The 24,614-nt window shown below is 40.0% G+C and overlaps 3 protein-coding genes across 3 annotated transcripts in view; 1 reads left to right on the top strand and 2 right to left on the bottom strand.

Moving 5' to 3' along the window:
* The window catches only part of LOC119653587 (dihydroceramide fatty acyl 2-hydroxylase FAH2), a 42,268-nt gene extending 26,727 nt beyond the window's left edge, over window positions 1-15,541 (top strand). The window contains exons 3-5 of the mRNA XM_038058336.1: window positions 14,413-14,619; window positions 14,677-14,829; window positions 14,889-15,541. Coding sequence (XP_037914264.1) covers window positions 14,413-14,619; window positions 14,677-14,829; window positions 14,889-15,218 — 690 coding nt within the window. The 3' untranslated portion in view covers window positions 15,219-15,541. The remainder of the gene's footprint in view (window positions 1-14,412; window positions 14,620-14,676; window positions 14,830-14,888) is intronic.
* LOC119653588 lies at window positions 8,948-10,453 on the bottom strand. Its single transcript, XM_038058338.1, has 6 exons — window positions 10,320-10,453; window positions 9,935-10,259; window positions 9,789-9,876; window positions 9,465-9,657; window positions 9,234-9,392; window positions 8,948-9,181 (listed from the first exon to the last, which is right to left on the bottom strand). Exons 1-6 carry the CDS (start codon window positions 10,366-10,368, stop codon window positions 9,021-9,023), a joined length of 975 nt encoding a protein of 324 aa, XP_037914266.1. The 5' UTR covers window positions 10,369-10,453; the 3' UTR covers window positions 8,948-9,020.
* Window positions 15,542-18,056: 2,515 nt separating the features above from the next.
* On the bottom strand, window positions 18,057-24,594 carry LOC119653589 (NF-kappa-B inhibitor-interacting Ras-like protein). Its single transcript, XM_038058339.1, has 3 exons — window positions 24,305-24,594; window positions 24,142-24,240; window positions 18,057-18,664 (listed from the first exon to the last, which is right to left on the bottom strand). The coding sequence occupies exons 1-3, from the start codon at window positions 24,416-24,418 to the stop codon at window positions 18,230-18,232; spliced, it is 648 nt and encodes a 215-aa protein (XP_037914267.1). The 5' UTR covers window positions 24,419-24,594; the 3' UTR covers window positions 18,057-18,229.
* Window positions 24,595-24,614: the final 20 nt, after the last annotated feature.

The following is a 24,614-nucleotide window of genomic DNA, read 5'->3' as shown; positions in this document are numbered from 1 at the left end:
CAAGTTTTACACAAAACCTTAAAACGGAAAACTTGCGCAAAAAAAGTGGAAAAGACCTTTACTTCATATAGTGCTGGAAAATTTTAATCTTTATATATTCATTACAAATTATAAAATTGTTGTATAATTACAGTTTTTTACTAACATAATAATCAACTATGTAAGTGTGAAGAGTCGAAAGCGCAAAATTATTTCTGAATTAATATGCTTACCAGCGTGGAAAGTAATGTGAGTCTGCTCTTTACCCTTTGGTTTCAAAGATACAGAACGAAAGGCTGAAAAGCGAGTACGCGATGGGGATGTTCGTGGATATTGAAGGGGCGTTTGGCGGAAGCTCCAGCTTCGGGTATAAAGGTTTTGTGTTCATCTTTGAAAGAAACTTAAACGCACATTTTTCTATCCGTATATAGCTCCAAATCCAACATAATCCTTCATAATTTTCTAAACTACAAGTAATACGTACATATTACAGACATAGAAATGATTCTCACCCTAAACAAATCAACTGCCTATTTCCGAATACTGGACATATATATGCACGTATATAAATCGTGCCCATATTTCCGATTCACTCACACTTGCGCAAAAAGCATAAATATGTGCATATATAGTACGTATATTAAATACGGCTGGTTTAATGTACAATAGTATCTATCTGAATTAGATACTACCCGCAAACTTCATTAGCACGCATGTACTATATACCTACATACATTCACACATGCCTGTTTGGAGTAATTGATATTCATATACAAATGACTAAAAAACTAAAACAAAATAATTCCTTACGACACCATTCATATAAACTCACTTCGTTGTGGTATTGACGAATTGATATGTGATGACGACGTCATGCACGCTGTAGGATGCACAAAATTCACAAAAAATGGCAAGGTTTCATCCGCTATAACTTTGTTAATAATATGATATGTATGTATATGTTAATATTATGATATGTACTTTTGATATGGACTTAAGGGGGGTTGCCGGTAAAATTTCTAAAATATGGAAATATACTATTATTAACTTTATTTGTGCAAATATTGGAAACCGGATGCATTTTGAGGCCTAGATTTCGTAGAGATGGACTACTGTGATTTTTTCAGATTTTTCGGTTGGATAGGTTCTGAGAACGAGACCTGTTATACTTTTTGATGCACATATTTTGAGCCCTCACTCCCCTATGTTTCCTCCGATATCAAATATGGAACCAGTTTCGAAAAGTACTAATTGAACCCTTTCATTTGATACACCACATGGCCACATTTTAAGAAAAAAAAATTTTGCACCCTCCATTCCCATGTATGGGGGTCCCCCTTAAACTTAATACAAAATGGCGCCACTTGCTGCATGTAAAGGGAACAGATCACGTTTTCGTAACAATCGGTCCAGCCACCTTAAAAAAGAAACACAATGTCATTATTTGCAAAAAAAGGAGGAAACTGAAGAGTCTGCCTTCCAAAGATGAGACATACAACCCTTAATATCTTCGAAGAAGCCAAATATATGGAAGTTATTATAGACAAAAAGCTTCTTTGGAACAAACATGTAGAGGTAACGATAAAACAAGGTCTCACAGCTTATAAGCTGTGTAAGCGGATCTTTGCCTCGACATGAGGACTTATGCCTCAGATAGTAATGTGGATAAATGTTGCTATCATTAGGCCGATGTTCGCTTATACATCCAGAATGTGGTGGGTTAAGGTGAAACCAAAGAGTTTTTGCCGTAAACTAGCCACACTGTCGAGAACTGTGTGTCTGAGTATTACCGGTGCCATGAGCACGGCATCTGGTGCACCTCTAAGTGCATTACTCAATTTACAGCCTTTGGATTTGTTTATTTGAAGCACTGCAATGAGAGCAGCTCATAAATTAACTCAATTAGATCTATGGGGAAACTAAGGGCGTGGGGGGCACAAAACTTTGGTGATTCTCATCAACAAGCCAGACAAACCTTTTTTCGACAGACTGATATGCCTTCTAAATAATACTTACAAATTATTTGAACGAATAATCTACAACCGATTACTTCCGGTTGACGAAAAGGAAGGAAGTATCTCTGAAAACCAGTTCGGATTCCGAAAGAAAAGGTCTACGACCGATGCGATTAACTTGGACACTAACATAGCCAAAGCCGCTCTCGAAGAGGACAAGTGCTGTGCATTGATAACACTTGACGAGCAGAATGTCTTCAATTCTGCAAGATGGAGCAAAATACTAGAGGCCCTAAATTAGGAGGGCCGAAGTGCCTGGTGCGAGTTATTGGCGACTTTTTAATTGATAAGCTGCTGTACTACGATTCAATTGAAGGATTTAAATTCTAAGTGTAATCTCGCGGTGTTTCTAGCGATTAAATTATTTGAAATAATTAGGACTCGCCCTTTCTTTTCGGTAGTACTAATTATTAATCTTGCAAATACCCATATTTCGGGAACCACCAACAATGCTACACCTTTCTATAAGGCTTCTAGCACTGATGAAGGGACCTAGCGCAAGTTTTGAGCTGATACGCAACTTATCGATTTGGGCATGACAAGTCACCATATTGTCCAATATGCCCGAGCATTGCAGAGGACGCAGAACAAGTGCTATTTTAATGCCCGAGGTTCGCAGTTAAAAAAAGCTGCATTGGAAGCTGAAGCTGGGGAGTACTTCACTACGGCAAACGTGATGAATCATATGTTGAAATCGAATGGGATATGGGCTGCAATCGATATGGAGAGTATTTTGAGACCTAAGTACCATGCGTGTCGACCAAAATATTTCTTTTCAGATATTTGGGTTGGGGAGTTTCTGAGAAACTGTGTCCGGATGGTTCAAGTGGTTGGAGTAATGGGCTGTCGTATTAAAAGGTCGCGGTTCAAATCACACTGGCAGAGGGATTTGTTATCGTGACTGGAAGTCGGATACCAGTCGACTGAGCTGTGAATGAGTACCTGAGTCAAATCAAATGCCTCCTACAGTGTATTGTAGTGTATCGTTACGGTATTGAAGGAAGTGCTCTACCATACTTCAAGACCTTGATCCAATATGGATTGTTGCGCCAAAGGTTATTATTATTGTTAGTTTAGTGGAACAAGAACAGGTCTTCGAAGTAACTCACACTTTTACGGACTTCCGGCCTTCTACTTTTTGCAACCAATGTCAAAACTAATATCGGCTTCGGAAAGTACTAACTATGATAAGACCTCTAATTTCATATCGCACATGATTATATTTGGTGAAGAAAAATTTAGACCCTCTGTTGCATGTGTTTGAGTAATGCAGAAAAGTAAAGTAGAGGAAATGGTCTTACAGTAGCTGAGTGGCGTTTTCATAAGCAGTTCCGGAAGTTCCTTTGAATTCTATGGAAAGTTCGTTGAGTTTCGAAGACGATAAATCTTAGAACTTGCAGATTTTGAAGGAGTAGAGTGCAACGAATGAGCAGATGATGTTCAGTCTCCACAGGGGTTGAATTCGTTTGTTCCAGAAAGAATAACAGAAATTTTCGAGAATATTATCCAGATGAGGTTCGACGGAAGTATAATTAAGTGGTCCCTGAAATTTAATGATGTTCCGCTTTAAAATAATTCCATAGGAAATCAGAGATACATAACATCTTCTCTAGTGCAATTGTTATGCACTGGGTTTTATTGCACTCCTGTTAGTTAACGTTGGGGATGGGAGAAAATGAAGATAGTCTCATCTACTGTTCAAAATACCAGGCTTGTAAAGAAAGTGCACTCGATTCGTGTAGGTTTCAAAAAACCTTTCAATTATTTAAAAAAACTACTTGGATACATTTGTACGTATGTATGTTATTTTTCAACATAGTCGCTATCCATTCCGACCTAGATGGTGAGGCGGAGGATAAATTTCTTGACACCACCTCGAAAAAAACTCCCGTCAGCTCTCTCTCTCACTCACATTTTCACCTCCCCCTTCACTTCTTCGTTCGTCAGAAACCTTTTTCCACCCATGTATACCAGGTAGTGAATAGATGGTAATCTGAAGATACGAAATCAAGGGAATGCAGAAGGTGGTTCAAAGCGTCCTATCTAAACGACTTTAGGAGCTGCCTCAACAATGTTTTCGTTCAGTCGGCTAAGTTTCAGGGGCAACTGGTGGCAACTCCATACCAACTGGCTTGATATATTGTTGCTATTTTGTGCAGATAACGCTGCTTGAATGTCAGACCAGATGCGAATTATGCGACCCCTCCCCAATTTTCTTGAAAACTTTCTTCTGATGGCAATAAAAGAGCATGTATTTCCACCGGGGATATGTACTAAAAATTTATTCCTTTCTTTGTTTGTTCGCTGTGGTTTTCGGGACAGACAAAGCACTAGAGATACTCTACTATATATTGAAAAATATTTTAAACACACTTTTAAGCACTTTAGAACAGTATAATAATGCAAAATATATGTTTTTCTAGGACTTAAAAACAAAACGTGCTTAGCAATAACAATTATTTTCCTTGCAAAGATGTGAAGTTAGCTTTGATTTACAATGTTCTTTGATACTCGGACTCAACTAACTAGTAGACTAGACGTAGACGTCTTTCAATTAACTATTTCGAGTCTATATTCACTTTGATAATACTCGGGTTTTCCGAGAAAATCCCTAATCCCGATCCGTCTTCCATGGGTGTCTCGCCGGTGAATATTATTAAGTTTGTAGTCCCAAGAAATTCGAGACCATTTAACCCACGATAAAATATCTCTTCTCGAAGACAAATCTGAAAACCATATGATTAGCAGGCATCAGAGCCAAGGGATTTTCAGATCGACGCATTACCGTATTAGGGGCTTGCCCACGCGCCAATGCTATCATATAAATGTGTCGTTAGCGGTTTTCTGTTTCACCTCCAAATAAATGGGTAGGTAGATTTAGGACAGCTTCGAGCCTTTGAGTTTGTGCTTGGAGTTGAAAAGTAGTCATAAATACTCGACTATTGGATTTCCAGCCCCTGATAACGTAGGTAGCGTGCAGCTGCCTGAGTCCGTCTTAAAAAGTCTAATATCTAGATTGTATATAGTTGGCAATAGTTATTGTAAAGTTTGAATAGACGAAACGCTGCTCGATATGCAAGTCATCGAATGTTTACCAAAATACGATAAAACACCACTTTAGAATATTACCGCTTATCTAGTAGAGATAAGATCTACAATTCGAATTAAATATTTTCTTTGATTATAGAAAGTTTATTGGATATGGAAAAGAGCTTTGAGAGTAAGCTATTTGCCCCTTGAGATGATGAGTCGACAGGTTTAATATCGAATGAATCAGCAATCCGGCAATGATTTAGCGGAATTGTTTCCTGTCTTGACGGCACAAAATCACGTTCGATAAAAGAATACTCGGTTATCACCAAAACAAATTCGTTTCCTTCTAGTCGGCCACAGTTCTAGATGCCCTTGATTTATCAATAAACATAAGAAATGAAGATACAAATTGGAACTTTGAGTGTGGTCGAGACACCCTTTAACTAGGCTACCATGGCGAACTGCGAGAAAGATAATGTTATGTGCGCCTGCATAAAGGGAATATTGATCTTATGTAGAGTCGTAGAAATTAAATTCTAGCCCGGAGTACAAACGGTACCCTCTCGACAGTCGTGTTAATGACCGTGTAGTTCATTTACCAAAGTTGCATTTTTTCGGATACGTACCGCATTCCTGGAGATGGGCGCCCGTGGTTTTTTTTTAGTGAAAGCGGCCATGAGTTCCCAAAGGCCTTTCGACGAATCTGCCGTTTGAAAGATCCTAGAGCGCGTTCTGGATATCCACTATCGCTGCACTACATCCCAGCTGCCTACCTGAATACAAAGGGAGCAGTCAACAACGTTTGTACCAAGACCATCAAGGATAACACCCACACTGAGGAAGAGAACAAGTTGTTCCCGAAATATCGATATATGCGAAATTAAAAATACTGCTAGCGATGGACACGGTGTTGCGTTTTTATCCATTAAGGAACCTCTAACCAAACTAAGATTGGAGGGTTGTCTTGCGCATTGCTAAGAATCGGAATAATCCAATCTGATCTGGGAAATTGCCACTTCACCAGATCTGTGAGCTTAGGGACGACATCTCTCCGGTGCTCCAGGTAATAATGAAGGACGAAATACTATATATATTGGACAAGAGTGGAATGAAGGTGGAGACGTAGGCAAAGTGTGCGTGTATGTCGAAAGACGCAAACCCAACATAAATCCAACCAAACCGAAGCTGATGCTATTTACCACCAAGACAAGGATAGCCGAATGCCAATTCCGGTGGCTAAATGAACAAACTTTGAATCAATCCGCTAGTATAAAGTATTTAGGTGTGATCCTAGATCCTAAGTTAAATTGGAGATTGGACATAGAACTGACGGTTAAAGAAGGCATGTGTAGCATTTTACGTCTGCAAGAGGTACTATGCGAAGAAATGGGGTCTTCGACCCAGAGTCGTCCTCTGGATGTACACAACTGTGGTTCGTACCATCTTAACGTACTGTTCTATTGTGTGGTAGGAGACGCTGAGCATAAAGTATAATAGAACCTGAAGCATCCTCCAGGTTGTTAGGGGAGTGCAAGAACGCGCTGAACAACCTGGGGGGCTCGCTACCTTCCTCTGGCAATAGGAGCGTAGAGGCGAATTAACGGATTGGCGAAGTGGAGCTTGGCAGTCCCTCGAGGGGTATCGTCTGCGGCCCGATGGCGACTCTCAAAGGCGGCATATTCTCGTACCAATTAGCAGTCGCTGACTTCAGATGGCAAAGGCTCACCACCTGCACCGGCCATCTTGGGAGAATGGATTCTACTGCATGACATAGCCCGCAATGGAATTGGCGTCCCTTCTTAATGTGTGATCTATCCACTGCCACTTCCGCCTTCCAATCACACCGCCTGCGGCCTGTGCGCCGAGCAAATTCTCCGTTTGAAATAGTTTCAAGCCAGCGTACGCCGATGATATGTCGCAGACAGCCGTCCACTTGAAACACTTGAAGCTTTCCAGTGACAGTGAAGAGTCATTTTGCATGTGCTATTCCCATATAGCAACACAGGAGGGACATGAGCACAGAACACATGATTGACCTTGGTGTTGAGATAATTGCTTTTCCAGATTTTAGGCAAGGCGGTGAAAACAAATTTGTTTCTACTGAGTTGGGCGAGAGGGCAAATAGATGTCATCCGCGTAGTCGAGGTGTTTGTGAAAAGAATGCAACATGAAGAAAGTCAACAATAACAAAAAGAAATTATTTCGGTGAAAAGATGCAGCCCAGGTGAATTCCGCTTGGAATTTCAAATTCCTCTGAGATTTTATCTCGATGCGGCACGTGACATTTCGCGCCATCATATGTCGTTCTGATAATAATCATTCGTTACTCCGGAATGCCCCTCCTGCGCAGATCACACCAGATAGACTCCCTGTTCACACTGTCGAAAGCTTTTTTGAAATCGACAGCAGATAAAACGAAGATCCAAATTCCGCGCACTGTTCCAAAATGATATGTAGGGTGTTGATGTGGTCACTGCAGGGGATCTGGAGCGGAAACTTGCCTTCTCTCCAGCAGCCACGCGTTTAAACGGTTTTTTGATACTTTCCAAGATGATTTTAGCTATTATCTTTGCGACGGCAGGGAGCACGCAGAAATCCTTCCAATTGTCACACTCGCAGTTCCCCGGTGAACGCAGCACACAAGCGGACGTAAGCGATTATCCGATGGTGATTTTTTTGAGGCCGATGTCAGTACCCCTCTTGTCACACATGCCCAGGAGGCAGCTTTTAAATATGCTACTAATTGTAAAGTCGTCACTCCGATTACTCGTACAGTATCGGTCAGTTGAAACCTAACTGACCCTATGGAATGTGCCAACAATGAGGAGGCGGTGGAAGTGGTAGAAATTTATGAACCTCCCGACATTATGGTCCCCATCACATATTCGAGCAAGGTGTTGTCAGATCCCACGTTGTCATTCAAATCACCTATCACCTCCCCTGAACTGCGTTTAATTGTTCGTAGAAAGCATCCTTCTCTACCTTATCAGAAACTCTCCGTTGGTGTATAGCATTGTACAATTGCGATGCTCCTTAACCTAGACCGGAATCTTGCACTTGGAAGTCTGTCAGAAACCGGCTTCCAGGTGAAGAGAGTGCGAATTGCGGTAGCCGTTAGAAGCAACTCGACACCGGATTCGCGTCTCGCACCACTTGACTTTCCAGTGTACAAAAGCACATTACCATAAGTGTAACAAGAGGGATTACTCCGCTTAAGCTCAGAATGTCCAGCGAGCATTTGGAGGGCCCTCGCTAGCGTTGCCGAGGAACGTGCGGGCATTCCAGGAACCAATCATTGTCGGTTTTCGATAACAATGGGTGTTCGACGTAAGGTCAGTCCCTATCCGAGTCTCGAAATTTGCAAGTTGGGGATGGAGTAGTGACCTACCCCGTTCAGTGTTTTTTTACGGCAAGCAGATTAGACTTTAGAGTATATTTTTAGGCCCAAACTCACAGGCCACAAAGAAGAAGTAGGGATTATTTAAACAGGTATAATTTCAGTTGCGTTGCTTCATCGCAAGATGTTTTGTGAAAAAATGCAAGGTCGACGACGGTTTTATTATAGACATTAGCCATAAACTAAACAATGCTCTTTTAGCGGCGTCCACATGAATAATTTTAAGAACTAATGAGAAAGAACGAAATCTTCTCTACTCACCGGTACGCCTGCCAAAGTAGTCACCATATCTGAACGCAAGCTGCAAGTAAAAACCAATAACTGCCTAGCGGTCTCACGAATAGCCCACATATTGCTTTCTCTTCCTGGCGATGTCCCCACCAGTCACCAAATTAGAAGTCAATGCATGCTCTTGAGCAGCATCTAGGGTTTAATGTTAGATTTGAAAGTTTTTGCTCTTTATTCTGTTATTTGTCACTTAGCAGACTCAAATAAAAAGTTCTCACTTAAGGTAACAAGGGTGTGAAGTGCGATAAAACAATTTTATATTTCCATTAAAACTCTAGAGCAATAAAACCCAAATAGACATAAAACACTCATTTCTCGTCTTTCACGTACACCTTCGATTTAGAGAAGTTTCGTATTGTGTTCTCCAAATCGATCAAAGCCTTTTCAATTTCCATTTTTCTGTTACGTATTCGCAGTGTTTCCCCACTCATCGGCATCCGATTGAGCTCGTTGACAAGCTGTCGGAATTCTGAAAATGGAGACTTAGCAAGCGAATAAAAACAAGACAAATGACCACTTACTATTTTCAGCTGCTGTAAGCGCAGCTTTCCGATCATCCTCGCTGAGGACATAGTGTCCGGCGGGGCAGTTGGGGTCTTTCTCCATTTCACGTATTCGCTGTAATTCTTTCTCGCGTTTTTCACGTTCGAGATATTTTGGAATTCGGATTTCCCTACGACCTGGAAAGGGGTACATGCCCAAATATTAGTCTCAGCAAAAGAACGAAATGTGCTGGAGAAACGTGAACTCACTTCGTAGATCTGATCGGTTGGAGATCCTTTGTTGGCCTTTGTTATTATTGCCGTCGTCGAGAAGCTTCTCGTCCAAATCGTGCCTTGAGTGCGATTTACGTAAAATGGGCTCCTGCGTTTCCGACAAATGATTGTCATCGTTTATTTGCGATAAGTCTACGTTCAGGTTGTTTTCGTAGGATAGGGTCATGCGCTGAATTGGAAGAAAGCAAGTAGTTTTGAATTGTTATTAAACTTTCAAAGGATCTAACACGTTGTGATACCAAACAAATCGTAAAGGTGGATATGACACGAGAAGCGAAAGCTCTGTCTTCATATTCTTACCTCGAGATGAGGAATATCATCAATGGTGTCGCTAATAAAGTTCCCGTTTCCTAGGTCTCCGTGGTCCCTTTGGTTTCTAGTCGAGCACCTGTCCGAACAGAAAACGTTAGAAGATCATTCCCCAAGCAAATCGTTCTGGGACTCACCGTCTCAAGGCATCAGCAAGGAATGCTTCGTCGTCAATATCATCAGTTTGAATGCTTTTATCACAATTCACAGATCTTCTCCGGGATGGAGGTTGCACACTAGCCATTGAGCTTTCTGTCTGCTTCGAGGCGCAAGAACATCCTGAGGGGATGCGATGAGCAGGTATCGAACGCGAACGCACCGGCGCTTGTGGCTGCCGCACATGCGAGCGCCTTGTACCAAATTCATCTTGTTCACTATTTTCTCCCCGTGGACATGAAAATCTCTGCACGGCTCTTAACTTTTGCTTATTTTCCCTGATAAAATCACGTTTTGGAGGTGGCTCTACAACGAATCGGTTACAAATGGGAATGTAGATCTCAGATTGAATGATTTGGAACTTACTCGGCAATGGAAACACTCCCTTTAGGGTGGGTAGGTTTTTGATTGACATCACAGATTGCAAATCGAAATTACATTGGTCAAAATTAAGGCACAGAAGTAAACTTTATTGAGCAAAGAATGCACATTCGTCACAAGTAGTCCATAAACAATACAACTTGACGGAAAGTAAACAAATCGTTTTCTTATCAAATTTGTATTCGTTCAATGCTGAGACATAAATTAGGGTGCGTACTGAAATAAGAAGATGTCGGTTAAATGATAAATTTGAATAGATTTGTTTGCCGGGTATAATGCAAATAATCTTTTCATATGTTACATAAAAACATAAAAGACATTAATTAATAGTTCATTTTTGCCTGGTCGCACATACAAGAGTATGGATGGCTGTGTATCCAGAAAACTTATTGCTTCAAACCAGACTCCCATGGAAAAGCTACTCATGGTTGCATTGCTGCTGTTTAATTGTAAAAATAAAATTCAAGTATGAGCTCTTCGAAAGTTTCCTCATTTATCACTAAGGAGCAGTAGAGATGTATTGATGGCATTTCTAATGCTATTCAATAAAACATTACCTTTGTTGCAGATGCATGACTGATATATAATTTGTGCACGTTTAAATAAATCTTTGTATTTGTATATTAATTACTTATTTTACATTTTTGTTATTTTTACAAAAATAATACGCCGCACATAGGGGTGTTTGTCCCAAAATTCCGGACAAAATTATTTTCTGATCTAAAATAACTTATAACTACAAATAATTGTATTGAGGCAAATACAACAAAGAAAGATACAAAGCTCTCAAATAAAATGACAGTTTTTACGAAAATTTGTTTATTTTCCATTTTAAATAAGAAAAAACTGTATTTTACAAGAAAAAAATTTTAAATAAGAAAAAATCATATTCCAATACAATTATTATTATTATTTCGATGGCGATAACTACAGTGCATCCGAAGATTCTTTTACGAGGTCTTCAACAACATCATCATCTACTTTTTCACTCTGCGCTTTAGTGGGCAAAAGCAAGGTTTTGTCCTTTTCAAGTGCAAGCCTCAGCAGCCTCTTCCGACATCATACCAATGAGTAACAAAGCTTTTTCAATCACAATGGGTTTAGTAATATTATATGGAGAGTAGGCGCCATTGGATGCCAAGGATATAGTTCCACATACAATTTACTTGTGTCTGAACAAAAGGATGCGAATTTTTCACTGCTCATTTTGTGACGCTTGATATAGATTCTAAAATCGCTCCGCTTAAATCTTGTTTGCTGCAATCCACCACTACCCCGCTTGTACATTAAAATAAATTTGTTATTTTTTTCACCAACTAAGGGGTGGATGATATCTATCAAAAGCAGTCGCTGAGCAGTATTTTTTAATACATCCTGAAGATTACTTTCTGCACAAGTTACTGTAACTCTATAAAATTTTTCGATGATAGCAATCTTTTTTAACTTTTCGCCAAATTGAATAACATGGATAATAATCAGTGTTTTTATTAAAGCTTCGAATGATTTTGCGGCGGCACATCGAGGCATGAACCACGCCTGCATTGCCGTGGTGAATTCGCCTCCACCGACGCACTCTACTGCCGCTTCCATGGCTAGCGGCTTGATACGAGGCCGGCGCGCACCTCAACTGTTGAATCTTTTCTATAAATAGGCCATTATAGACGGTTGGTTGAGGAGAAGAATATGATCAGTATAATGGTATGTTTTTTAGTGCTTTACTCCTTTTAAGGAGATGGAAGATGACAGAAAGCATAGCAAAGAAAGCTGATTAGAACCAATGTAGCTGGGTCAAACAAGTTGAAGTCTCCAATAACAAATCTCATTGTTTTCAACGGATAATTTACCAACCCGTCGATGATACGAAAAACAAGTGGTCATAGATGACAGCGGATATTTTTACAAGTTAGTTAATCGGTGAGGACAAGAATCATCATCATCAACGGGGCAACAACCGGTATCCGGTCTAGGACTGCCTTAATAAGGAACTCCAGATATCCCGGTTTTGCGCCGAGGTCCACCAATTCGATATCCCTAAAAGCTGTCTGTCGTCCTGGCCTACGCCATCGCTCCATTTTAGGCAAGGTCTGCCTCGTCTTCTTTTTCTACCATAGATATTGCCCTTATAGACTTTCCGGGCGGGATCATCCTCATCCATACGGATTAAATGACCCGCCCACCGTAACCTATTGAGCCGGATTTTATCCACAACCTGACGGTCATGGTATCGTGTGTAGGCTACGGAATCGTCCATTCTCATGTAGGGGGCCAAAAATTCTTCGGAGGATTCTTCTCTCGAACGCGGCCAAGAGTTCGCAATTTTTCTTACTAAAAACCCAAGTTTCCAAGGAATACATGAGGACTGGCAAGATCATAAGTCTTGTACAGTAAGAGCTTTGACCCTATGGTGAGACGTTTCGAGCGGAACAGTTTTTGTAAGCTGAAATAGGCTCCGTTGGCTGACAACAACCGTGCGCGGATTTCATCATCGGAGCTGTTATCGGTTGTGATTTTCGACCTTAGATAGGAGAAATTGAGGACAAGAATATGATGGGTAAACTTCAATCAAAGACTCATGGGAATTATCAGAACTTCTAAATGCCTTACCAAAAGCGTAGGTTAAAAAAGTTCTGTAACTTTTGGAAAGTCAAAAAAATTGGAGCCGGTACTCAAGTTGTCACGCCTATCATAATTACAAATTATTGCATTCGAGAAATTTGAGTGGTATGGCTTACTGTACTGTACTGCGTCCAGATTGAAGACAATCCCTGATAACTAATATTCTTAGTGTTCCCTGTTCACCCCTTGGTGAAGTATAGAGCATCCACACAGTCAGATTGTGCTTCAATTCCACCATCATCGCACTCAACGTCGTACAAGTAATAGGCTATGAAAATTTCATAGATACAAAAAAAAAAGAAAAAAAACTTAATGGCGCAAGGTAACAGAATAGTAAAAATAAAAATATTTCTTTAGTTATTATATGAATCTACTGCATGCACCTTAATTTGTCCATACATTTTGAATTTGGCAGTTTTGGAGGCTTTTCAACAGAGCGTTACCGATTTCTGCCGTGTTTCTCATTGGAAAAGAGCTAACAAATTTCCAAAATTAAATGTATTCGTCTAATTTTAGGTGAATACAGTAGATAATTATACCATAAGTGTGAAAACAAAGAGCATAATATTTACGTCTGTAATACGGCACGTATATCTTTTAGTTTGAAAACAATATGGAGACATATTTTGGGTTTTTAGCCATATTCGAATATAAAAATGTGCGTAGGAAGTTTCTCATAAATATGAAAACAAAACCTTTATACCTGAAGCACCAACTTTCGGTATTTCGACTTCTTTGTATCTATTATAGGTTGCCTTCTCTATATTTGTTGATAATATTGAACTCCTAGTGTGAAGCATATGAGGTTGACTGCTATCAAAAAAGTGCTTTTCAGATCAAATTATTTGGGTAAAAATATAGAGGGCAATTGAATTTTTAACTATGTACACACGGAACTGTCATGTACTTATCATTCCTCACATAGGAAAACCTTTTACACGTGAACCGTCTTCACGCTTCCGCTTCCGGTTTCCAGACTCGTTATATTTATTATTCTTGTTCTAATCATGGGTGTGAAAGATTTAGAAATAACTAAGAATGTCAAGCTAAATAATTTAGAGCTTGTCAGAAAACTTTCACCATATATTGTATATTAGAACTTTTAATATGTTAGACTTTCAACTTCAATTTGACACGACATCATATGACCTCTTGGCGCGCAATAAATTCACATAAAAATGACAATTTTGATTTTCCATAACTTTGATACTGGCGGTAGTCGTCAGTACAGGAAAGGAGCCTTAGGTAAGCTATCTCCACCTCTTTTTATAATACATTATGGAGGTGGTCCCACGAAGAAAGGAAAAGAGGGGAGAGTGGTTTTAAATAATACGATCAAAAGGGCGTATGAGGATGAAAAATTTGGAACTGTTTATGGGAGTCCACGTAACATTTCATATAAAGATATGATTCCCTTAATTACAAACAATTCAGCTCATTTAGAATTTTTGTTTCGTTTCAGCACCTTGTGGATTGGTCCAAACCTATGTTAGCGCAGATTGGCAGTCTCAAAGATAAGTATTCAGACTGGGTGAATAAACCAGTAGACAGACCATTGAGATTATTCGGCCCGTGGTATTTAGAAATTCTAACAAAAACACCATGGTGGGTGGTGCCATCATTCTGGGTTCCAGTTATTTTATATATACTCTACAACGAAACAGCAGATGTAAGCTACCATAAGTTTGCAATTGTTTTTTTCAACTCACCTACTGATTTCTGCTAGTTTCAAACCAAAGCCATAAATACAATCATAGGAGCCTTTATTTGGACACTTCTGGAGTACTCGCTTCACCGATGGGTGTTCCACGTGGAGACCAGAAATGCAGGTCGATGGCTGTGTACGTTTCATTTTTTGATGCATGGTCTTCATCATAAGGTAAGTTATTACAATGGTAAACATGATGAATTTTAAATTTATCAAAAATTTCCTTTCAGACGCCTTTCGACCCATATCGGCTAGTCTTCCCTCCATTTCCTGCTCTCATTATAGCCATGATAATTTATGCACCGATATCTGTTATTGCAACTTACCCGCGAGTATTACTTGCTGGCGGTCTACTGGGGTATCTTGCCTACGATATGATTCATTATTACTTACATTACGGCAATCCACGCCTTTGGCACTTGTACCAAATGAAGAGGTATCATTACCAACATCACTTCGTGCATCATCAACTCGGATTTGGCATTAGCAGTCCGCTATGGGATTTTATTTTTGGGACACCAATCCACTTGAGGAAATTGAAATATCTTCTGAAATGGTAGAACCTTTAGTGAAAATACATACACAATAAAAGATCAGCATATTTTACCTCCATGACAAAAAACAAGCTTGAGTTTATGGAGTTTTTTTAATGTAGGATAAGGATTTGTACATGCTTCAAAAACTATTTTTAATTTATTCTAAGTATTTTGGATTCCGTGTAAACTGTGAATAGGCGCTATGTTACCTGACAACACACTAAAAGTATTTTTGTATGTATTTATATACGTGGACAGAGTCCATTGAATTGATGTGCATAAAGCTAGTCCGAGCTCAAATGGTAACTTGCTTGCATAAAAAGAAAATAAAATTTTCAGAAGGATTACTGCTTTGCCTTTTATTTTAATTGAATCTTACAGAAAACATCCTGATCCTTACAATATTATGCGGTTTGTCAGGTTCGAACATTTCTGAAAATATTTTTTTTAGGGGGAAATTTCCATTGGTTGATGAGATAGAGGTAATAATAATGTGGCTACAATATTACCCATAAATTTGCACTCGGTATTTGCCGTTTTCAAAATTATTTTATCACTTGCCTCTATATTATTCCTAAAACTAGAGGACAGCAAAACTCAAACCCAACAGAGCTGAAAAGGATTTTTTGTTTCCCATATATCGATATATCGAGGACTAGTTGTCGTTTTCCTTAGTGAATCTTAGTCTCACTTACTTGCATTATAGCTTGTCCTTTAAATACTTTAATCTTAATTATTTATTTATTTATTTTCTTATAGTCCAAGAGCTGGCTACATGAAAACTAATATGACTCGTTGCACGGGCGCTCTGTTAAATATGTCAAATTTTCGTCAAAAAACTAACTTCTAGCACGGTGGAATTTTTGCGTATTCGGCAACAACGGAGTCAAGAAAAAAGGGAGCAGCGTAGATTACAATATGAGAGGAGAATGCTCTCAAATCCGGACTCAGCCAGGAGATAATTCCGTGTAGGTCAAAAGTAGGAGCCTGAATTACAGGTTTGACAGCATGTGCGCAGGGGGAAACCATAGAGAGATATTTCGGAGGATACATTGGGTGGAAGCCCCATCGAGATGCCTGAAGAAGCCCAGGACACTTTAGAGGTTGAAAGGACAGGCCCGAACAGAACTTCTCAGGAAACGACACCCGAATCCCACCGGAATTAGTTGACAGACTGGCTTAATTATGCGAGACCAAGGTGCTTCTCCATGGCTGAAATGGCGGATACTAGCCAAGGTACAAAAATGCACAAATAAAGTGTAGGAACGCGATTAAGGAAACAAAACGAAACAGCTCTACGGAATTCTGTGAAGAGATTGAACAAACTATAGGAGCATTCAGGTTAGCCTGGAGTGAAAGACGGCAATATATTCTATCTGTCTGGTGAAGGAAGATGGTACATTTATCGAGAATGAGGAGAATATTGTACATCTGCTTCTCAGAACACATTTCCTAACCTATTCCTGCCTGAAACCCCAAGAACAAATACAACGGGAAACAAGTCGGAATACCGGAAGTTGGTGCTTCGGGTATTAAGGTTTTGTGTTCATCTTTGTGAGAAACTTTCTACGCACACTCGTATATCGTTAAAAACCCGAAATATTTCCTCATATTCAAACTACAAGTCATACGTACATATTGCAGACGTAAAAATTATGCTCTCTAAATAAACAAATATTGCCTATTACCGAATACTGTATTTATACATGCACATATATAAATTGATCGTACACATATTTCCGATTTACTTCGTGCACAAAAGCTTACATATGACAAATACAGTACGTATACTAAATACCCCTGGTTTAATGTGCAAATATATCTATCTGAATTAGGAACTACCCCAGGGCTTTATTAGCATATGCATAAGTACATATAAACACATCCAAAATGTTTCCCTGCGAATGACCAGTGAATATTCCCACTATAATCCGGAAGCTCTTCTTGGTGATCTAGTCGGGCCAAATACCTGGGATACCTGGGAAAAGGCATTTGGACGGACAGATGACCAGAGCAAGAACTTTACTCTGGCTTTTAAACAAGCACTCTATTCTTAAATTGGGACATATAGGATCCAGTTATGGAGTTCTGTGAGCATATCTAATATAGAGCTATTGGAACAGGCGCAATCCAGAATTCTGCGTACAATTACAGCGGCGTCTTGGTTTGAAAAATAACCAGCTTCACAGAGAACTGCAGACTTTTTCCAATCATATCTGGGAACTTTGGTGCACTGGTAATCTGTAAATGAGCCTCTTTAAACTCTGTAGTCTTAGAAAACCAACTGAATTCCTAATTAGAAACAATCTTGTTAGCAGTGAAACAAATCCGGTAAAGTATTACCAAATCATCACAACGAGCATTATTAAAACTTCATAAGCCGCTTATGAAACCCCACAGGAATTTTAAAAGCACAATCTATGATGGGCCGACTTATATATCTTTTAAAGATAAGCTTAGAACTTCGGATCCTCGGCACTGTTGATTTGATAGTGAGCTTGAAAAGCACACAGCAGAAATATTGCATCACACATATTTTATTTATGAAACTCAAATCATTTTATTACAAAGGGATTTAAAACGTAAACTCCACAAAATATGACGAGAATATTGAAACTCCTTTAAAGATCAGATGAGGATTACAACACTTGGCAAAACGAAAGTATTCCTTTTCCTCGCTAAAGTCGTTAAGTCGAATAATCCATAATAGTTGGATGAAAAGCCAGTTTCTTTGAACTTGGAAAACAGCAGCATGGTGTACGGAAAATATTAGCGTGTAATTGCTTGTACAGAATTTTGGTTGGTAGTGGTTAATAGATTGGAAAATAAAAAGTACAAGTGGATCACAAATTCGAAAGACAATTTAAATAATTCGTATTATATTAATGCGTATTAATAAGCGATTAAATATAGTTTTAAGTACATTTGATAAATGAATAATGCACAATAATTTATATTTGTTTGAGTAAAATGTTTAGGAATAAAATGATACGTAATTAAGTACATATTGTTTAGTATCTTCAATATTGGAATTCCTAACTATCACTTTTCTGACTTTTTTGCATAACTTGACGTAATTGCGGAAACGCGCTTTTTGTTTGTGGAGGATGCAGACGTGCAGTTAGACTTATGAATGGTTCATAGAGAGATGCTCGCTCCATCGCATTTACTGTGTAGTGTTTTATCCGTTCACGAGCACACCAGTTATTGGCACGACTCAGAACGACTTCTACAGGATCCGGTTGATTAGTAGCTACTGGTGAAGTCACTGGAGATTCGGGTTTCTTCGTAGCGGCTTTCGATCGCATATTAGCCAGGACAATAATACAAACTTCTTTCTTTTCTTTGTTTTTATCGATGTCAGCCTTGATATCTGCAAGCATGTCTAGACTAGATGTATCGGTCGGATCGTAAACAAGGATGTATCCATCGGGGAAGTAGAGATAGTGACGCGGTAGTTGTGCTTTGCCCTGCGATAAGATTATAGAATAATGATATGATTTCTGAATCTTACCCTAAAATAAAATTTTAATGAAAAAAAAACAAATATCATATAATAAACCTCTCCTGTGCGAGTGAAATTTTCGGCCACGTCCCAAACGGACGTTACAAAATTTTCGTAATCGATAAGCTTAAGCAGTTGGGATATCTGTCGATCGCTGCGAGCGGGGGTTGGACACAATGCATTGGAGTTTCGTTACTATGATAAAGTATGAAGTAGCAATTCTGCTATTGTATTGGTCAGGGAAGTAGAAGCTGTCACAAATAGCAACGATTGCTCTACTGTATACCTCATCACGAAAAAACTTGCAGGTTGCCGTAAGCTTTCGATGGTGCCGCAAGGCACGATAACGGTAAGCTTCTCATTCACGATGAAAAACAGCTGAAAAGACGGAAGGAGCACTTCACCCCCATTCTCAACCATATAACATCCGTTGAAAACCCAAAGTTGTGAATAGTATGCCAACCCACTGTAGCACGCGGATAGAGCTTGTTCCTCCAAGCGAAAGCGAAATTTTCAGAGTAAAACCGTCGGTCTTGACGGTCTCCTTGCAGAAATTTTTCATGCAGTTCGTTTTTGGAAGGAACCGTTAAGCCTTTTCTCTTTTGTTTTCATTGGGATGTGGTCCATGAACGAGGGCTCTGCGCATATAAGTGGCACAGCAAGTTGCTCTGCACTAAAGGCAGTCCATGCAAATTGATGATGGGCTTAGCACTCCACAAATCCCCTAATAAAATAAATCCAAATTTAATTTCGGATAATTGCATTAAAGGCAGGAAGAGATTGCAAGTTGTCAAAGCGAAGTAGAAAGTACTTCGCCTGTTCAATCGACTTGAGAAGACGCCGAGGTTCAAACAGAGTAAGTTAATATTCGGGCGAAAGTACGTTTGTTTCGCTAATTTTCCATGGATTTAGTTTTCAAAGTGATGAATCATTGATGCAAAAACCAAGCACTACCACAAAGGCCCACTGTGATGTACCTAGCTGTGTTTCACACGCTCCGTGCTGGATAGGCTACGCTTATTGCTTTTAAATATGAATATTTACATAGTGAATATTATTGTGTCTGACACGCCCCGTGTTGGACACGTTACATACTGATAAAGACGAATAACTTTTGCCTATGTTGTGTCCGACTGGGTCCGTGTTGGGCACTCTACATGCTGATAAGTATGAATATAGCTTTTTAGTTAAACCAAATTCAAATCAATCGAAAATTGCAGCCAGTTCAAGGAATATTTTGAGTGGCTCATGGGGGGAGTTCATGGGACCGATAAACTGAACAATACAGAAAAATATTAACTATTGAATTCTGTGACCAGTGACGTAGTTAAATTTTTGAAGCGTTTATGATCAGTGACGACAACTACCATCAATCTTAAATAGTGGAAGTGATCCATAGTTCTCATAATGTATTCAAGGCACAGCAACCAACTCTGGGTCTGCACAACGCGTCTGCAAGTGAATCCGTCTTGCATGACAGACTCCAACAGTGACTTAAGGACACTGGCTGACACATTACGTAAATTTTGGGAAACGGAAGAAGTAACTATGACCAAAAACTGACTATCATTTGAAGAACAGGAATTCAGACGTCGTGTGACTTCCGTTGTGTCGATTGAATGCCGCCACCTCTCAGTCTTGATGAATGTCAGAACATATAAGGGGGCATTATCTCGTTGGCATAGTGTTCCGGACTCAAATAACAACACCATCTTGAATGCACTCTGAGAATCAGGTGAGAGTGAACATTGAAGCCATCCACAACAAAGCGGGAGAAATGGATGCCGCAATAACCGCAATTAACAGATGTCATGAAGCATTAACAAGTGATCTTCACAACCACGTGAAGAGCGTTATCATTGACACGGCCACAAACATACTTGGCCTCAGTCGCAAAAAATTTCGGCCCGACTGCATACCGGGCAATGCTGCACTCTTGGCCGCAGAGAGCTATCATGAACTCGTGGAGAAGCGACTTCACAAGACAGAAAAAAGAAAGTCTGAGAGAACCAATAAGCCTGTGAACTCGAGAAGTTCAGGGAGCAACCGCATCAGGCGCGATGCGCGTTGTTTTACCAACATGTCAGCAGAATGAAATCTTATAGGTATACACCCCGATGGTCTTCCTACTGTGATAAAGAGGAAATGGGCATATTAGAGCGGGGGGCGTTGAGTACTTTGATGAACTGCTCAGCAACCAAAATATCGGTAAATTGGAGGTCCTGCCAACTGGAGACGACAGGCAAATGCTGCCGCCACCAACCATGGAAGAAACAGTCCGTGCAATTCATCGGTTTGCAAAATCATTTAAAAGTCCATAGGAGCTGAATTGGTTATATATGGACACAACCAACACTACACGGACTGATGCTCAAAATGTGGGACAGCGAATCAATGTGATGATCGGCAACGAGGCATTATCTGTCCCATATATAAAAAGGGGGATATCACATAGTGCAGCAATTATAACGATTAGTAATGGGAAGTATGACCCTTTTCGATGAGTTAACTCATTTTGACTCATTCACTTAGCTGAGTTAACTCAAAAAAATAAGCATTATTTTCACTTCGCCTAAAGCACTATGAGGAAAATTTCGTATTGAAAACTTAAAACTCAGCTTAAAATGCATCTAAATTAATTTCAGAACAAACAGTTTGCCTAACATTTTGTGATTTCTGTTTCCTGGGATTCAGAAATTACAAAGTCTTGAAAAACAATAGATTTATTTTTTGAATAAATTTATAAAAGTCCGGGTGTCTGGAGTTATATAGAACTTAACACATTCCTATCTCGGCCCCAATAGATACACTCTTCAAGTCAGCACTTACTCATAACTCACCCCATAAAGTCAAGAAGCGCACATCCCTCAATTCCCAGAGTAATATTTCCTAATTCTACCGACATACATACAATCACTCGATCTAATTCCATACTCCAAAGACGAATTTGGAGATTTTTACGGCGATCGAATACCGTCTAGGGTATCAAATTTGCCTAAAATGCAACATTTATGTGGGGAACGAACTATTTAAACGCACACCTGTACATTATCGCTGCGGGATAATATTTGAATTAACAAGGGAAATTGTAATTAGTTGCATACAAACCGTGAATAAGAAAAGATTCAATTCAAAAGTGGTAGCAGACGCGAATCCGGTGTCGGGTTGCTTCACAATTGTACAATGCTACGCACCAACGGAGAATTCCGATATAGTGGAGCTTTCTACGAGCAATTAAACGCAGTTTAGGGGAGGCTTCCTAAAGGTGAAATTGTGATCGTGATGGGTGATCGGAATGCCAAGGTAGGATCTGACAACACCTTGCTCGGATGTGATGGGAAATGGGATTTCTGCAACTTCTTTCGCCTTGTCTTTGGTGGCAAATAGTTCGAGCACAGAGCCTCCCATAAGGCCATTCGGGTTTCAACTGACCGACGTCGTACGAGCAATCAAATCGACCACTTCGCGAGCAGTAGTAGATTTTGTAGTTGTTTGTTGGAAGTGCGTAACAAGAGAGGCGCTGACATCGGGTTCGAAAGGGATCACCATCTGATGATCGCTTACGTTCGCTTGCTTCCGCTACTTCCTACAGAGTTGGAGAGCTGCGGTCCACTAAGTTCAACATCGACTACTTGTATGGCCTAACTGATCGAAAGGCAATTATACTGAGTAACCCACCTGAGAATATCGATGACCCACTATTAAAAGTGCTCTTTTTTCGGCGCCGCAGTCATAATGATTTTAGGAATGTATACTGCATCACAAAAGAGCTCGTTCGATGGTCCTGTGAAGGATGTCAACAGTCGACTTCTCATTCACAATGATGAACAACTGAATATGTGGAAAGAACACTTCACCGTGGTTCTTAACTGTATTACTTCTGGCGAGCCTTCTCTTGTGGATGAAACAACTACTCACCGTAAAATGAGGATATGGATTGTTCCTCCAAGCAGAACAAAAATCATTTCGGCCATCAATGCACTCAAACGAAGTAAAGCCGGTGGGCTTGACGGTTTCTCCACAGAGTTATTTACCGCTGCACCTGCAGTTACTACCGACTCGCTGCTTCCACTCGTATAGAAATCTTGGGAATCCGAGACCTTTTCCAGAGAGTGGAAAAAGGGAATGATCATGAAGCTCCCAAAGGAGACCCGTTTTGAATTTGACAATTGGAGGGGTACCTACGTGCTCCTTGCCGTCCTGTGCTCTACACAGGAGAGACATTCCAGAGAAACTAATAGCTATTATCAGAGCATCATATGATGGTGCAAAGTGTGATTTTGAAGTTCAAATGCGAATCTGCCGGTGTTGCACCCTGTCACGGATATTGTTTCTTCTTGTTATCGTTGACGTTCTTCATGCTGCCTTGTCCGAAGGACGTGGAGGAGTTGGATGGATTATTACATTTCGACTTGGACCTTGGCGCAAGTAGAGTTGGACTAAAAATAAACACGAGCAAAACCAAGGTTCTCAGTCTAATGGGGTATCGCACTCTCCATATCTGCATTAATGGGCAGAGCATCTAAAGCGTCGATCAATTTATATATCTGGGAAGCGTGGTATTTGCCGATGGTGGCATCGAGCTAGATGTTGCGCGAATCATTAACAGTGCTAGATCCGTTTTCGCTGCCCTGTCTAAAGTCTGGAAATGTAATTATCTCAACACAAAGATCAAGTTGAGATTGTACTGTGCAGAAAGAACACTATTCTTTCTGTGTTGCTGTATGGAAGTAGCACATGGAAAGTGAAATCCATTGTTACCCAAAAACTCCAAACTTTCGTCAATATCCGTCTGGATCATGCCATCGGAGGGCGTTTGCCTGACACTCTGGTCGGCGCACAAGATGCGTTCTATGTATTGTGATGACAATGCCAACTTTTCTGAGCGGCTATAATCGGCGCCTAATAGACAAACCCTACTATCTCTACAAAATACATCGACAAATACGCCACTCAGAAAAAATCAAACAGGAGATGAAACCAGTGTATCTGATCCAGTGTATCACAAAGTTCCTTACACCTGAGTTTTATGAATCTTCTGGCTGTCTTAAATAGGAATTTACCATTCCGACGGTCACATAAGTAGAAGTTAAAGCAAGCAATGAAAAATCAGTAACTTATTGCGCTCGAAGCAGAAACTTGATGAGTTCGACAAAGACGTAATGGAATTCTCCTTATTCTCAATTACGGGCGTTTTATGAGGTGGAAGAAATACTTCATAATGCGGATAATATCAGATACAGTTTCACATATGGTGCATAAATTGGCAAGCCTCCGTAACACGCCAATACGAACTACTTCTCCAAGTAAATTCTTCTCGGACATTGAGGCACCCAAGCAAAGTAAAGCCAAAAGGTTTGGCGCTTTCATTTGGATTCTGGATTTTGTTCCATTCGCCCTTTTGGGCGTTCATTTTTCCTTTGGGCACCCAATCGCACATACCTGCAATCCTGCTGTATCGTAAATTCTCAGTGTCTCCCGCGATCCCCTTCCTGTATCAACACTGGCAACATAAATATCCTCAATCGTTGAATGGATTTCCTGTTGAATAGAACAAAAATAGATTCATTGCTTGTTTGCATCACCACAGCTACCGCAAATTTACCGATTCGGGAGTAATATGACCATGAATAAGTTGCTCCAGCAATGCTGTCTTTCCGACTCCTTTCATCCCACAAATCAACACTTTACCAACTTTCCCTACTTTGGACGTTAGCATCTTAGGAAATGAGTGTTTATTATTAGGCAAAATCGGTCTCGAATAACGCTTGAATGTTCACATGCAAACAAAAATCATTGATTTGTCTTGTAAACAAAAGCAACGTCAACAAGTTGTGCAAAAGAAGCATTTGTCAATGTTGATTAGCTTTTTATGCATATGCAACATCGCTGGAGCACTAGAATCCTGGTACAAA

This window comes from Hermetia illucens, chromosome 4 (assembly GCF_905115235.1).
Source record: "Hermetia illucens chromosome 4, iHerIll2.2.curated.20191125, whole genome shotgun sequence".
Taxonomy (NCBI): domain Eukaryota; kingdom Metazoa; phylum Arthropoda; class Insecta; order Diptera; family Stratiomyidae; genus Hermetia; species Hermetia illucens.
The sequence above is the reverse complement of the archived record's forward strand: the minus strand, read 5'-3'. Positions and strand labels throughout refer to the sequence as shown.

What these genes read in the sequence shown, in the direction of transcription:
- LOC119653588 (XM_038058338.1), bottom strand. Translation starts at nt 10,368, where the DNA reads ATGTCAATCAAAAACCTACCCACCCTAAAGGGAGTGTTTCCATTGCCG. An exon ending in CTTGCTGATGCCTTGAGACG is followed by an intron (nt 9,877 to 9,934) that starts GTGAGTCCCAGA and finishes CTGTTCGGACAG; the next exon opens with GTGCTCGACTAGAAACCAAA. An exon ending in CAACCGATCAGATCTACGAA is followed by an intron (nt 9,393 to 9,464) that starts GTGAGTTCACGT and finishes ACCCCTTTCCAG; the next exon opens with GTCGTAGGGAAATCCGAATT.
- LOC119653589 (XM_038058339.1), bottom strand. Translation starts at nt 24,418, where the DNA reads ATGCTAACGTCCAAAGTAGGGAAAGTTGGTAAAGTGTTGATTTGTGGG. An exon ending in GTCATATTACTCCCGAATCG is followed by an intron (nt 24,241 to 24,304) that starts GTAAATTTGCGG and finishes TCTATTCAACAG; the next exon opens with GAAATCCATTCAACGATTGA. An exon ending in ACGATACAGCAGGATTGCAG is followed by an intron (nt 18,665 to 24,141) that starts GTATGTGCGATT and finishes ATCTTATCGCAG; the next exon opens with GGCAAAGCACAACTACCGCG.